At 37.0% G+C, this 16,806-nt stretch overlaps 2 protein-coding genes across 2 annotated transcripts in view; one reads left to right on the forward strand and one right to left on the reverse strand.

Moving 5' to 3' along the window:
* Positions 1–4,824: 4,824 nt before the first annotated feature.
* Positions 4,825–11,760, reverse strand: LOC108363115 (organic cation/carnitine transporter 7-like). Its single transcript, XM_017616386.1, has 7 exons — positions 11,547–11,760; positions 7,579–7,903; positions 7,128–7,500; positions 5,836–6,153; positions 5,472–5,601; positions 5,238–5,394; positions 4,825–5,155 (listed from the first exon to the last, which is right to left on the reverse strand). Exons 1-7 carry the CDS (start codon positions 11,602–11,604, stop codon positions 4,945–4,947), a joined length of 1,572 nt encoding a protein of 523 aa, XP_017471875.1. The 5' UTR covers positions 11,605–11,760; the 3' UTR covers positions 4,825–4,944.
* The window catches only part of LOC108363114 (cytokine receptor-like), a 45,790-nt gene continuing 40,740 nt past the window's right edge, over positions 11,757–16,806 (forward strand). Inside the window, exon 1 of the mRNA XM_017616385.1 lies at positions 11,757–11,839. The gene's annotated coding sequence lies outside the window, so the exon portion shown is untranslated. The remainder of the gene's footprint in view (positions 11,840–16,806) is intronic.

A 16,806-nucleotide genomic window follows, 5' to 3' on the forward strand; every position in this document is an offset into this window, starting at 1 on the left:
ACATACATATAACTAAAACAGCAAAAATTACTTAAGACTAAATAAAAGTAACATAATATAATTAACAGAGTAGTATTTTTAAGTGAGTTCTACAATTCTAGGACATATACATACTTAAGATAAGACTTAATTAAACAAGTACATAGAGAGCACATCACAGGGACTGAAGTGAAGCTAACGGAAATACGCATACAGAACATTTTTAGAGTTGCTTTTGTTTAAACTAATGCGAATATGGAATGGAATAGAGTTCCAGATGCGGATAGCATTGACAAAGAATAGCCGTGCAGAGCTGAGATAATTGTAGGTAGGAACAGTCAAGTCCTTTACTCGAGTGGATTTGGGGAACGTTAATTTTTCATATAGATATTTGGGTGCCTTATCTGTCATGAGACGAAAAAGGAATATACAATTTCTAGCTTTAAGATATTCAGAAATTTTGCAGCCAAGTAGGCGCGCTCTCCAAGAGGAAATATGCTCATATTTTGCTAGCCCAAACATATAGCGCGTGATCTGGTTAAATACTACATCTATTTTGTGAGTTGATTGGGAATCTAACCTGCTGTGGACTACCTCAGAATAACAGGTAATTGGCATTATAAGTTGGATTGCGAGTTTACGTCTGATTTCTATCGGTGTGAACGGAGCAGGCATTCGTAAATTCCTTAAAGTATTATAGACTATGCCTACAGTTGAATTCACATGGCCAATGCAGGTAAGGCCAGTGTTGACAATAAACCCAAGGTTATTTACTTTTGACACAAATTTAATTTGTTTGCCACCAATGTGTAACGATGGAATGGTATTGAGGATGCAAAACACGTGAGTAAAATGAGTTCTACTTGTTTCATATGAATATTTATTGTACTTTACTTTATTGTCAAAGTAAGGTTAAAACAAATTGGCTGTGACGGGTGGGACATCCAATAAGCATTTCTTTGAAAGCTGCAGCACTGTTTTGAAGTCCTTGAGGTGTACTTTGTCTTTGGATAATTATTATTTGCATTGCATTAACGAGATAATACTATATGAGAGATACCGTCCTACGTCCTACGGTTGCGTTTATAACAATAAAAATAGAGAAAATAGTGAATACTAAATCGATAAAAATCAACCTATGATAACCTGTGGTATCGTCTTCGCTGAAATAACCCTAAGGTAAAGTTATTAAAGCTATTTATGAAATATATTTTAATAATAAATATATTGCAGGAGAAACCGAAGCCCTCCAAATCCATTACCGGTGGAAGATAATTAATTAAAATAAGACGTGTAATTCTTAGCAAATTCGCTAAAGAAACCATGGGTCTAAAATCAATTTGGAGATTGCTGAATTGCGTGAATTGGTTTCGAAGAAGATGTCAGAATTTTCAGTGTTGGGCCCTCCTGTGGAAGTTTCAAGAAAAAGATAAGTGCAGAAATGGACTCCTCATACCAAAAAACCCTTATAGCATATTTTTATACAAAATTAAAGCATTACTTTACGAAACTACGGCGAAAGGCTAAGAAACCTATTTTAGCAATTTGGCAAACTCCAAATTGATTTTAGACCCATGGTTTCTTCGGCAAATCTTCTTGGAATTACACATAGAATCCTTCTGTGGAAATTTATAAGATCTTCGCCTCCTAGTGAAATTATAACACCAGCATATCACATCCAAAGAATTCAAGCATTCACTCCGAAAAAAAAACATGGGAACGGATAAGAGTAATTCATTCACAATCATAAGTGAAAGTATTCGTACAATAATAATTTAAAAGTATGATTCCAGTAAAACATTTTCAGATATTGCCCCAGATTTATGTTTATCAAGACGAGCAGTGCAGTACATTGTTAAAAGTTTCAAAAGAATGGTTCCACTGAGACAAAAACGTGTAATCCCGGCCGCATATCGGCCGAGATTTGCGAATTTTGACCGCAGTCATAAAGGAGAGTCGACGAAGTGCGGTTAGAAATTCGTCAACACTATGGTGTGCCGGGAAAGGGTAACAGATGGGCCTTAAATGGACCGGAAGAAATTTACAAAAATTGGGTTACACAATCTTCTTTTTGTCTAGGCTTTAAAAAGCCTTGATTATTGTTTTTAAAAATAATAGGTTAAGATAGGCAAAAACTAGACAGAATTGCGATGAATGAAAATTTGATTTTTGCGCTGGCTCCACCAAAGGTAATACGCAGACAAAACGAAGCCTACCACAAGGACTGTGTATTGTAGATTGTAATCTTTCCAGAAAGAACCATGGAGTGGGGGTGCATGCAAGGCCGTCGAAAGCCGAACCGGGCTCCGGTACATGTCGCGTTTTATTGGCCTCCTTCAAAAGTAAACTCGATTGCGTGAAACATTGGTTCAATTGTTCAATTGAAATTGTAAGTTTTGTTGAAGAAATACATATATATATACTTATAATAGTTTTTGGTAGCACTTATGCTTACTTTGGTAGTTGGATTTGGTAAAATTAACTAAATCTAAATATGTTATCTGAAATTGAATCAGTCGAAGAAAACCTTTCGGGATTTTTGGTCGGCGAACATGGAAATTACTGAGTCGAAATTCATGTTCTAAGACTTGACAAACGATTTTGGCCCATGGTGGAACGTAAAAAAATTCTTTACTTAAGACAACGGACTGAATGAACATTCCTCTTCAACCACACTGACTGGAATAGTGCAAAATATTCGTAATACTATGCAGATGTTAGGAAATAGTACTTCTGTCTTCATTTCATGAAATTTATTTAGCAATCGTAATGGTGTTAGTGAATCAAATTAGCTTTGAGATGGATGATTTCATCTATTAAACCCGTAGAAACGTCGACGCGATAAATCTCTCAGAATGTAGCTGCCTTTTCTCTGAGGTGTCTTTCCGTCAACTCCTGATACTTCCACTAAATTTTGTTGCAAGGTCTTTTACGTCCTTGAAACGCCTTGTTATGTTACCAATCAAGCAGCCCACGGGGACGTAGAAAACCCCCTACTCGAATTGAGTTCCAGAATCGAATGGAGGTGCTTCCTCAGGTGATTCGTCAAACTGTCGCTTCGTAATTTTGCGTATTTTCTCTGCGAACGTGTCTGAAATGCCTACACTCCTAGCTACAAGTCTTTTAGACCAATCAATAGATAATAGACAATCATATTAGATCCACCATTATGCGGAACACACCCCTGCACACCTGTCAGCATGCATATAGGGCAGAAAGGTCCACGGACACAGCCCAGTATCAACTGACAACCGAAATTCGGGTGCCATCGAATGTGGCGAATCAGTGCTCGCGGTTTTCTCGATATAGAAGGAGCGTTTGACAACACGTCACACTCTGAAGTGCGCAGGGCACTAGTGAGGAGAAACATGCAGCCAGCGATCTGCAATTGGGTGGGTTGACAGAGTTGCACAACTTCAAACAATAAAGGGCTGCACGCAGGGAGGGGTATTATCCCCATTTTCTGTGGGCTTGGTAATGATTGAACTCCTGATGATTGCCAGGGGAAAGTTTGAGAGCACCCTCTGTGCCATCATTGAAAGAGGCTGAAGATTAACGAAGGGATGGTGCGACAACTTAGGGCTTATCATGAATCCCGCCAAACCGCCATACATAAATTTGACCGAAAGTTTCCTTTAAAAACATGAAGTTGGTTTTAAAAAGCATGGACTGAATATCTAAAGCGTACTTTTGGTCATAGGTAATGCTTTACCAAATCGTAGCAGTGGTAGAAAAACAGAAGCAAAACGACTATTTTCTACTATAAAGATTTTCTTCTAGTGTCAAGGCATATTTTTTCAGTGTAGTACTGAATGATCAAAAGTGTTTGCATTCAACTAAAATTTACAATCACGATGCTTGCGAATGCTTCGGTTACATTGACATTCTAAACTGAATGGAACTCTACCATTCAATAACACATGACGTTTGTTTTTGCTTCAAAATAATTTAAGCCACTCAGGAATGAGGTTTTTCGCGATTAACCGTGCTATGAAATTCTGCAATTTCAAGAACTTCACGGAAAATTTAAAGTTTAAATAAAAAAAAAATTAGTTTTTGGCGGGACGAAGTTCGTCATGTCCACTAGTTCAATAATAATTTCAGGATTTTTTCTAAAGTTTTCTGATGAAATCTTGACCGATGCTCCGCTAAAAATTAAGTGCCTTCGTGATTCGTAATTTTTATAAAAAAAATGTGAAAAATCGTATACATATTAGAAAAAACATTTATGCATTAAAAATCACTAAAAAATGTGGCTTTATTAAGGAAAATATTTAAAATAGAAGAAAAAAGCCATTGCTTTTCATGAAGCTTTTCAGCACGNACATTTATGCATTAAAAATCACTAAAAAATGTGGCTTTATTAAGGAAAATGTTTAAAATAGAAGAAAAAAGCCATTGCTTTTCATGAAGCTTTTCAGCACGGTGAAAATGGACATTTAATACGTGCGCGGGTATAAAAATTCAGTTTCGCCCGAACTTATACTTTTCTACTCGTTCATACAAACCTTGTCCTCTTAAATTACAAACACAACAAAAAAGAATGAGCGAAATTGAAATAAGTAATTAATTTCTTTCCTTTAAATCATATTTTACAAATGAGGCCATGAGGGTCAGAAAACGAAAAAAAATTTTTTTTAGTAATATGAGAAAGAAGGATCTATAAAATATAAATGCGATCTTTACTAAAAAGTTCATTGCACCTACGCAATGCTGCATATTATAGTAACAGAAAACTAAAGGCTGTGCCTCGGTTCTAATAATGCATTTTAAGGTGCACCTCATATTTGTTTGAAATGTCAGGCTACTCTGGTCCTCAAGGCCTCATACATATGTATGTATACTGCAAGTAATTTCTTAAACCGATTTTTTTTTCTCATAAATATTTGTATACTATTTGTATATTTTCTATTGAGTAGTATGTGTATATATACATCTATCATTATTAACCTAATATGTTATAGGTTAAGGAGTATTTTCCATATCCTCATTTGCTTTTTGTGACACGTTGCTTGCTTTCGGCAGAAACAAACCCAAAAATCCCGCAATAATAAGCGCCACTGATGGGCTGAAAAGTGCAAATTCACAATGTGTCTCGATCAGTGCGCCTAAAATGTTGGATCCCGTAACGCTACCGATACGGCCAATCATGAGAGAAATGCAAACGGCCATAGCCCTACGAAAAATTGTAAAATTTAGTACTGAATAAGTTTTGCGCTTAAGTTTTTCAAATCATAAATTCTCGTTTATGCACTTACCTTAAATTCGTTGGAAATATTTCCACTACAATTGCATTGACCACTGTAGTGCCCAGGCCACAGCAGAGGTTAACCACAAAGAGGTATATAGCCAGAAGAGGCATTTTGATAGAGAAAGCCACAACGCCACAAGCTCCACACACAAACAGAATCGTAACTGCAATAAAATGAACATAAAGATATGGCATCGCTTCTATGTTCATAACTATGTACTTTACAAATGTAACTACTTACAAAGTATTGGTTTGCGACCAAATTTGCTGATGGCATACATTACCAGTAACAGTAGCGATACATAAATGAATTCCAGAAATAAAGTGTGTTTATATGTCGAAAGTTCCAAGTGCGTAACGCAACTATCATCCTATCGTTGTGTTGGAGAAATACTACTTTCAATCAAATTTAAATATCTACGTATTACGGTGTTTACTTGAGACGATTTTAGAGGCAATTATTTTAATCAAAAGTTAGCTGCCGACCAACTTCATTTAAAGTGATTAGTTAAAAGGCCGTTTATATCAGGCGATTGTTGCTCTGAACTAATATTTGCCCTTAAAATCGCCTCATATAAACCTAATACAAGACAAGTTGAACATACATTGTCATTTGCGACTGTAAGATTACCAGATTTTGCAATTTTGATAATGTTACAAAGTAATTCAGGCTCCGAAGTTTTCTCTGTGTATTGCATTGTAAGGTTAAGGATGTACGGGAACCACATATATACGCCATGGGCACTAAAGAATATTATGTACAATATGAGACTAGATAATAATGTTTTCCGGATGTGTTCACTCATAAAGAGTGGTGCGGTTTGTTTCCACATGGATTTCATTATGGAAACTAGGATATTTCCCTTTTCGGTGCCCTTGTCTTTGGCTATCGGTGTATCGGCATCTGGTAGCAGGGTGATATCCTGCAAATATTAAAAATTGAAATACACTTGGGTTACATGAAATTATTATTTTTACAAAAAATTCAATTAGAGGTTTAATTTTTAATTCCCCCTATTTGAAAACGCCCTCATCGCAAATCAATTGTGGTCTAATTTAATGTAGCCGAGCGATAAGAAGTGCATACTACCTTCATTTAATACGATTTTGCCTTTTATTAAAATGTAGCATAGAAGGTTTTTTTAAGTCCCGGAAACATCGAAAAAGTGCCGAATAAATACCGAAAAAGTTCTGAAAACCTTCCAAAACTTTTCGAAAAATCTCGAAATATAAAACAGGTAGAATATCAAAAAAGTCCTGAGCGATTGTGGAAAAATCCTGAAAAAATCTTATAAGTCTTAAAATACCAAAAGCTCCTTAGAAAAATTGCCAGAGAAACCTATAATGGGAAGGGTTAAACGGCGTTTTAGTTAGATTTGTTGGAAAGATTTTGAAGATGCAGTTTTGTAGCCCTTTCAATTTTAGTGCAAGTTTGAAAAAGTTAGGACTATCATTGATTTTTGGCATTTTTTTTGCTGACGGAGTCACGCATTTTCTTCTACGAAAAGTATGCGACAATTTTTCTAAGCTCGAAATTTTTACGAAAGTTTGTTGATTTTTTTTTTAAATATTGCACAAAGTATGAAACAAGGATTTATAAGTGTTTATCGCACTGTAAAATAAAATTGTGATGAGGTGCAGCGCAATCCTTCTGAGGTTTTACTACCACATTCCGATACTAACGTTCGGCCATTGTTTCGTTGAGAGTGTTATCAATACCTAAAAAATCGGCATCCTTGCTCAAAAATAGGATAGTGAAATTTTTTAAGTAATGGGAAAAACCATATTTTAAAAAATGGTACGACAATATTTTTCCTGTCTCTTTGATTTCAAAATCTAAAAATATCTTTTAATTACAGACTCTGGCTTCGTATAACAATATCAAGTTTTTTTTTACCTCGAATGGGCACACAATCTCCTTATTTTTGGTATTTATCCGGTACATACGTTCAAGCACCTTAATAGCTTCATCAGGATGTCCCGCAGAGAGCAAATATTTTGGACTCTCCGGCAGGAAAAACATTGCTAAACCACATAGAAAACCAGGTACACCGCAAGCGAGAAAATAAGAACGCCATGGCTTGAAAGTTATATTAATAAACGGCACATAGAATTCCCATTCTTGATTGATGAAAATCCAAGCGATGATGGGAAAGAATATAGCGGCAGTCGCACTTATTAAAGCACCGCACAGTATGGCACGATTACGATATTTTTGGCAATGAAACTCGCCAAGGTAAGCAAAAATCGTTGCAGAGCCAGCCGAAAGTCTGCAAAAATATTGAAAAGCATTAAATAATATGTATGTATGCATGTTATGTATTATGTATGCAAGTATATGTACTTACAATATTCCACCTATAAATCGCAGGATAGCGAATGAAATAAAATTCGGCGACAGACTAGAGCATATTGTCACAATATATCCCAGTAGAAGAGCCGGTTGCATTATCCGCTTGCGTCCCGTTGTATCGGCTAGAAATCCCCAAAAATGTGAACTCGCAATGACGCCGGCAAAGGACACAGCGCCCAATACGCCCTGCTCCTGGTGTGACAAATTCAAATCGCATTCTAACACTGGCAGTGCAAAACTAACACCGACCGATTCGAGCACAACATTTTTAAGTACTAGGCCGGAAAATATTATAATGCAAATATTGAATTTTCCAAAACCTACATGAGGGAAGTCAAAAGTAAGTATTGAAATTGTTTTTTTTTTTTAATAATAAAACAAACATTTTGCCAGCATTTCTTCATTCATTCTGCCCGTTTGGAATACACGTTTTGTTTACTTATTCTTTAGAACTTTCCTGATGATATTTTAACGCATATTTCAAACGCATTCTGTTTATTCTGGTTGTGAATGGGATTATCTGGAATGTGTAAAGAAACGCAGCCTTTGTTTCGTTCAACATTTACACTCGCGGCAAAAGGTATTGGCTTAGAGAATTTTTCACAATTCAAATTTTTTTTTCCACTCATTTCTTTTTATAAAAATATGAAGTAGCGTTGATCTTTGACATTTTTTTTAAATACTTTGTATGGAAAAAAAGTGAAACTCCTTCAACAAAAAAATGATTTAGTAAGATCCAACTTGCATCTTTGTATACTAGAATTTAATCTACTTCAAAACTGCACACCCAAAAAAATTCTAAAAAATATGATTAAAATTTGTTTTAAAATTTAAAGTTTGAAAATTTTGTTTTAATTTTTGTTGTAGGTTTTTATAAAAAATTAGATTTGTTGCATATGTTTTAAAAAATTTGGAGAATTAGAGAATTTCGTTTACTTGGGGACCAGCATTAACGCCGATAATAATGTTAGCATGGAAATCCAACGCAGAATCACTTTGCCACACAAGTGCTACTTTGGATTGAGTGGGCAATTCAGGAGTAAAGTCCTCTCTCGACGTACGAAAACCACGCTCTATAAGTCACTCATCATGCCCGTGCTGGTATGTGGCGCAGAAGCATGGTCAATGACAACATCTGATCAGGCGTCTCTTGGAGTATTCGAGAGAAAGATTTTGCGGAAGATTTAAGGGCCGTTACGCGTTAGCGACGGCGAGTACCGCAGACAATGGAATGATGAGCTGTATGAGCTTTACAACGACATGGACATAATGCAGCGAAATAAAATACAGCAGTTCCGCTGGCTTGGCCACGTCATTCGAATGGACACCACCGCTCCAGCTCTGAAAGTATTCAACTCGGAACCCGCTGGTGGTAGCAGAGGAAGAGGGATGGAAAAGATCAGGTGGAGAAGAACTTGGCTTCACTTGGCGTTTCCAATTGGCGTCAGTTGGCACAGAAGAGAAACGACTGGCGTGCTTTGCTGAACTCGGCCAAATCGCTTAAGCGGTTACAGCGCCAAATAATAAGAAGAAACACATTTTAATTAACATATCAACGCATATAGAAGGTAATTTCGGGACTTTAATGTAGTATTAAGTTTAAGTTTTTCTTTGTGGCGCAGAGGGGCTAAGTAAAACAAAAATTGCTTTTATTTCCATGTCGTTAAAAAGCTCATACAGTTCGTCATTCCATCTTCTCCAATACCCGTTGTTCACGATCGTAGGACCGTAGATCTTTCGTATAATAGTTCTCTCGAAAGCCCCAAAAACCTTCTCATCTTTGTTCGACATCGTCCAAGTTTCTGCGCCATATAAAAGACGGTCATAGTGAGAGATTTGTAGAGCGTGATTTTTGTTCGTCGAGAGCCCAAAGTAGCACCGGTTGGCAAGAGTTATTCTTCGCTTTATCTCCAGGCTGACGTTGTTGGTGGTGTTTATGCTGAATCCTAGTTAGACGAGGTCCTTTACTACTTCAAAGTTATAGCTGCCAACAGCGACGTGCGTCCCGAGATGCGTTATATGTTGCCATTGTTCACCGCTAGACCAACCTCTTTAGCTTCTGTTTCTAAACTGGAAAATGCTGCGGTAACGTGCCTTTATTTCAGACCTACGATGACGATATTATATGCATACGCCAGCAGCATCGTTCTTTTGCTATATATGGTTCCGCTGCAATTCAGATTGGTAGCTCTTATTACGCTTTCCAGCATCATATTGAAAAAGTCGCACGAGAGTAGATCGCCTCGTCTAAAACCTCGTTTGGTCACAAACGGCGGAGAGAGGATCTTCACAATTTGTACGGAGCTGAAGGTTGTGCTTAACGTCACATAGCCGTATTAGTTTTGCGGGGATACCAAATTTGGACATGGCGTTGTACTCTTCGTGCTATCAAAAGCAGCTTTAAAATCGGCGAAAAGATGGCGTGTGTCGATTTGCTTATCAAGTGTCTTCTCTAGTATTTCACGTGCTGTGAAAATCTGGGCATTGGTGGACTTACCAGGTCTGAAGTCACACTGGTAAGGTTGGTTCGTGAACGGATTCAGTCTTTCACACACTATCGTCGACAGGACCTTGTATGTAATATTAAGAAGGCTTATTCCGCGATAATTGGCGCAAACGGCGCCCCTTCTTGTGGATTGGGAAAAGTACACTGATATTCCAGTCATCGGGCATGTCATCAGACCAAGTTCTGTTTAAAAGCTGGTACATGTGCCCCACCAACTCGTCGCCACCGGCTTTGAACAGCTCAGCCAGTATACCGTCTGCTCCGGGGGCCTTGTGGTTCCCAAGCCGCCTTATTGCTGTTCTCACCTCAAAACATTAATTTTTAAAGTTTCATTACTGGAGCATAGTAATACGCAGCACGATCTAAGTTATATTCCCGGTCCTCGCTCCTCGGCAGCCAACGTACTTATGTATGTACATATCGTCGTCCGTATGCCAGAAAAATGAATGTGGAAAAATTAAAATTTTGGGAAATCAAGTTTGAAAGTTTTTTTACGAGACTTAACTCTACATTTATGCAACTGAAATTGTACAATATGTGCTTTCCGTGCACGCATGGTATTCTGGGTTTTGGTATAACATAGATCATCCAAAGGTTAATCAAGTCCATTCAATAACTCAAAACTGATAAATTTGCACATTCTTGCTTCTGGCATGAAGGTGACGATATGTCGTAAACAAGCCTCTCAAAAAAGTTCTATCTGCCACTGAAAGGCAGCTCAAAACTGTGNGTGCGTCCCACCAACTCTTCGCACCGGCTTTGAACAGCTCAGCCGGTATACCGTCTGCTCCGGGGGCCTTGTTGTTCTCAAGTCGCCTTATTGATGTTCTCACCTCAAAACATTAATTTTTAAAGTTTCATTACTGGAGCATAGAAATACGCAGCACGATCTAAGTTATATTCCCGGTCCTCGCTCCTCGGCAGCCAACGTACTTATGTATGTACATATCGTCGTCCGTATGCCAGAAAAATGAATGTGGAAAAATTAAAATTTTGGGAAATCAAGTTTGAAAGTTTTTTTACGAGACTTAACTCTACATTTATGCAACTGAAATCGTACAATATGTGCTTTCCGTGCACGCATGGTATTCTGGGGTTTGGTATAACATAGAACATCCAAAGGTTAATCAAGTCCATTCAATAACTCAAAACTGATAAATTTGCACATTCTTGCTTCTGGCATGAAGGTGACGATATGTCTTAAACAAGCCTCTCAAAAAAGTTCTATCTGCCACTGAAAGGCAGCTCAAAACTGTGGGTGCTTTCATTTGTGTAACGAAATCAAGATGAACAACAAAAATTGGAGAAGTAGTTCGGCTTCAAATACTTACATATGTATCTAACACATACTTTATTACTTCTTTTTAATTTTTTTTTAGATCAATTACTTTATTTGCTTTATTTTTATTTATATTCTTATTCTAATACACCTCATGTTTTCACAAACACGAACTCACCTGTCTTTTCCAACGCTTCATCTATGACCAAAAGTTTTTCTTTTTCATCCTTGGACATTTTTTATTCTGATAAGCCCCACGTACTACACAGAAGCTTCTTGTGATTTTTTGCTATGACTTCTATTGCACTACAAGTTCACTTGAAGAGTACAAATTTAACAAAGTTTCTCCCGTGCTGAGATGTGGATGCCCACATTGTTAACTACAAACAAATGGCGTCTATAATGGATATCCTATTTTATTTAAATGTCTGGAAGTTGCAGTTGCTAATAGCGGAATATTTATATCCTAAGGTAAGTACATTAAATGCTTTCATACCGTGTTTACACATATAAATTAGCTTAACTATTTGAACCCTTCAGTATATGCTTGTTACATACTATGTAAATGCATTTTCGTCAGAGATAAAGTTTGATAAACAATTCATTGTGCATACATACAAACACACATGTATGTATGGAAGTATGAAACGGTAAATTTATAAAACGCAGTATTATTTGCACAAATAATATACAAATGTATATTTTTCGTGGACTGTTATGTGCCTTGTTCAGTGTCCGATCAAACATTCGGCTTCGACTTCGGTTTGCCGATTAATCGGATATATTTTTATACTTGGCCAAATATTGATTCACAAGTGAAAAAAGACATACACAACAGTACGACAAAATTCTATATAATCTATTTTAAAGACATACCCAGCAGTAGGACAAAATTCGATATAATCTATTTTCCGAAGTGTAGGTTAGGACTCTATAAGCCACTTATCATGCCCGTGTTGGTATATGGCGCCGAAGCATGGACAATGACTACATCCGATGAGGCGGCTCTTGGAGTTTTTCGTGAGAAAGATTCTGCGAAAGATTTGCGGACCGCAGACGATTAAACGATGTGCTGTATGAGACTTACAACGATATAGACATAGTGCATCGAATTAAAATACAGCGGCTCCGCTGGCTTGGCCATGTCGTTCGAATGGACTCTGACGCTCCAGCTCTGAAAGTATCTTCAGGAAATGATAATGCTGTTTTCTCCTGGCCTTCATGCAAAGTAAGTCCAAAGTTATTGAAAATATTTTCCTTATTAAACATATTAACAACATCAGTTGGAGTCTTCGGAGATGCTGCAAAAACTTTCGCTGTCCAATATTGCAGACCATGTTTGACTCTGTTGAAACTAATATTTTTGGTAGATTCCTGGTTGCTTTATTAACAAAAGGCATTGTTAATCACCCAATGTGAAATAAAACATGTTAGACTATTAACTTCTTACCTCAAGCGAAAATTCTCCCGGATTCCGCTTACAGCACCAGGAGCGCCTAATATACTTGTGCCATCCTCCAAACATTGATCCTTTATTTGGTTAAGGGCTTTAAGTTCTTCATACAATTCACGTTGATCCCTATAGTTATACTTAATGAAGTCTATGACCTTACGACACTGCCCGTTTTCCAAAATCACTTGCGACTTACAACTTATTTCGTAACACGTATAATATATCCTACCTTTAGCTTCAGATTTTTTTAAATAAAATTGTTTTTCATCTTTTATGTACAACTAGTAAACCCGCATGGCGTTAAAATGCCAAAATTGAATTTAACTTTTTAAACAGGTGAACCCTATTCAAAAACCTTCAAAAATATTCTTAATGATTTATCTATGGAGTCGGTTTTCACTTCATGCAAATTACAAATATCCCTGTACCGCTAAAAAGCTCTAACTTCAAAAAATAAAACGTTGATGCGCACATCTATGTAGAATCCGAGTTCTCTAATTTGACTTCTGAGTTTAGAATTTCGAAATAACGTTGCAGATGGGATGACCTTAAAAAATTAGATGGCAACCCTAATTTAAAATATTATCAGCCTAAAGTTTTCTTAAAATTCTTTCCTTTGCCACTAATATTTCGATATTTCATTTTCAGGTGACAACCTCTTTGAAAGTATTTTCAAACTAAAATCTTTTTATCGTCTGGCATTGTTATACATATTTTAATTAACTGATGAATTAGGTTGAATTTGATTTTTTAAGCGGCAACCCTCTTAAAGATTTTTTCGAATCAAAATATCCTTAAATATTTTTCGTATGGCATTATTATAAATATTTCAAGTAACTGATGACTTAAGTTGAAATTTATTTTTTAAACACGTGGCAACCCTCCTAGATATATCTAAAAGAAAGGATTTTAAACTCATTTCCATTGATAACCATAGTTTAGTAATTCATTTAATTTATTACATAATTTTAATTTAAACTTTTAAACTGGGGCAACCACAAACACATCAAAAATATTCTAAATTGTCAAAACTAAATATTTCTTAAAACTCTTTCATTTGACATCCATTTTTAATATTTGATATAACGTAGGTATAAAATAATTCAATTTGACTTCTCAAATATGTGGCAACCCTCTTTAAATAATTTCCAAACTACTACCTTCTTAACCCTCTTTTGTCTGACACCCTTATTCACTTACCAAATTCCTTTAATTAAAATTGAATTACATTTTTTAAACATGTGGCAACCTTCCTACACGTAGTTAATACATGAATCCTTTTCAAAACCATTTCGGTTGATACCCATATTATAACAATTGATTTAACTTTTTATATATTTTGAGGCTAATTTCCTAACTGATGCAACTCTTTTCGAAAAGTAAAACCTTATTGAACATCCGCACCTTAAGCTCTTTACTTTGACACCTCACTTTTGAAAATCGAACGAATGTTGCGGATCTGAGGGCATTTATTATTAAATAACTTGAATGTAATTATTGAATAGTTGGCAACTCTTTTCGAAAAACTTAACAGTTTGCCCATCTACAGACCAAGCGCTTTAATTTGACATCTCATTTTTAAAAATCGGGCGAACGGTACAAATCTTTCGTTCTGAACAAAAAATTCCTTCGCGTATTATATATATAGATACTCTACTATTTCTTCTTTTGCCACCCATCACCTTGTTTGGTATCAAATGGCTGGGATAGATCCTTCTCAATTCTGACGGAGCTGGTGGTATTGCTCAACATCATTTTACATAGCCGTAATTTCGTGGGGATATGAAATTCAGACACCACGAAATAAAGACAACTTCTTTTCGTGCCGTTGAAAGCGGCTTTGAAATCGACAAATAGAAGATATGTGTAGATCCCAATCTCACGGGTCTTTTCCAAGTTTTGGCGCGTTGCGAATATAATATTTATGGTGGATTTGGCAGATCTGAAGCCTCGGGTTCGTCTTCTGCTCCCATTCAAACGGGTCGCAGGTCGGGTGTTCCTCTTCAGTTCCCTATAACGGTTCCACATGCGAACGCAGTGTGGCCCTGTAGGCGGCACCATTTTTTCTCTGCAGCTTCTTGACACTCCTTATAGTGCCAGTAATGAGCCGGAAATGGGGGTGACGAGTCAATTAGCCGTTTGTTGTGATTGCAGCTTTTCGGCGTTGACCCTTTTCCATGCATTGTTTCACATTTTTTGCTGCTCGAAGGCGGGTGAGTATCTTGGCTGCAACAAGATACTGGTGCGAGTCGATATGTGGCCCTCGGAGTGTACGTATTTACATCTAAAACAATGGAAGCGTGGCTTCCGTCTATAACAACATGCTCAATTTGGTTTCTCGTTTTTCGAGCCATGTATCTTTATGGATCTTTTTATTCTAGAACCCAGTACTACATACTACCATGTTTCGGGCCCGGCGAAGTCGATTAGCCGCAGCTCGTTATCGGACGTTTCCCTTCCTTGCCCGCCCTAGCAGTGAAGTCGCCAAGTATTAATGTTATATCCAAGCGCTCATAAAATATATCTTTGGATGCCTCGTCCCTTTCTTCCATCGGGGCATCGGCACATATAAGCAAGATGTTGAAGAATCTCATTTTGATGCGGATTGTGCCTAGACGTTCGGCCACTGGAGTGGACGGCAGTACTCGGCGACGGAGTCTCTTCCACCACTAATGCAAGACCGAATTTGTGCTCCTTTTCGTGGCAACTGTAGTAGACGTCACAAGTCTCCGCGGTTACCTTGCTTTGCCCCATCCATCGCATTTCTTGGATGGCGGTGATGTCAGTCTTAACCTTCCCGAGGACATCAATCAGCCGGTTAGGAGAACCCTCCCCATTAAGGGTCCGGATATTCCAGGTGCATACCCACAAATCATAGTCCTTTATACGTTTGCCGTGGTCGTAATAAAAAAGGGGGTTTCATCCGAGGCTTTGCCTTACTTTTCATTGGGCTGGGTTTTAACGTGGGGGGACCCAAACCCAGCGAACGCGAAGATTTACGCTTCTCACTTTAGCTCGCTCCCAAACGGGTATTTGGTTGTTACCCAGAGGATACGTGGATATAAATATCCGGACGTAGTGAGCGAATATTTCACCTGAACCCTGATGTAATTTGTAAATTCATAGCTCTGCTCAAATAAGATCGTGAGGAAAATGAAAGTTTTTTGAAAAATTTACGTGTTATTCAATTGAATGCCCAATACTAAGCCTTTCTCCAGCCAATTTTCAAACTTTTTTTTTTGTTAAGTGACAGTTCATTCCGTTCCGTTACTTCAATTATAACCCAGGCATTAATCGATTTCGGAGATGTTTGCGTTAAATATTGTAACACCACGGTGAATGCTTATAAATATATGTATGTCGAATAATGGGCAGAACACCAACGCCACTGGGGTGTGGAGAGACAAAAATAGTGATATGTAATTAAAATCACGACAAAGATAAAGGCAGAGATAGAGGCAACGGCAAAGACAGTGGCAAAAATATAAAAATTCTGACAAAGATTGGAACTGAGATGAAGATGAGAGAAAAGATAAAGATCAAGACCGATGGAGATAAAGATCAAGATTAAAATAAAGGTAAAGATAAAGATAAAAATAAAGATAAAGTATAAACATATAAAGATGAAGATGATGAATACGAAGATAAAATTAAACGGAAGGTGAAGAAAAATAATATGTAGATTAAGGTCAAGATGATGACGAAAATTAAGATTATGTTGAAGATAAAGATCAAGATTACGATAGATATGAAGGTTGCAGATGAAGATCGGATAAGATTAAGTTAAAGACTAGTAGGCCTATTCATAAAAAATAAAGTAGCTTTAGAAGAGGTTTATGAATTGAAAAATGTATGAAAACGTCAATTTATAAAGCTCTTTAAACCTACCTTAGTTTTTATGAATAGGGCCATAAGGCTAAGGCAAAGACAAACATGTAGCAATCTTCCTCCTTCCTTCTGGAATTGTTTCTGTGAAGTTTCTCTT

Source organism: Rhagoletis zephyria, unplaced genomic scaffold (genome assembly GCF_001687245.7).
Source record: "Rhagoletis zephyria isolate East Lansing unplaced genomic scaffold, Rhagoletis_zephyria_1.1 Rzeph_scaffold_01194, whole genome shotgun sequence".
Lineage (NCBI taxonomy): Eukaryota > Metazoa > Arthropoda > Insecta > Diptera > Tephritidae > Rhagoletis > Rhagoletis zephyria.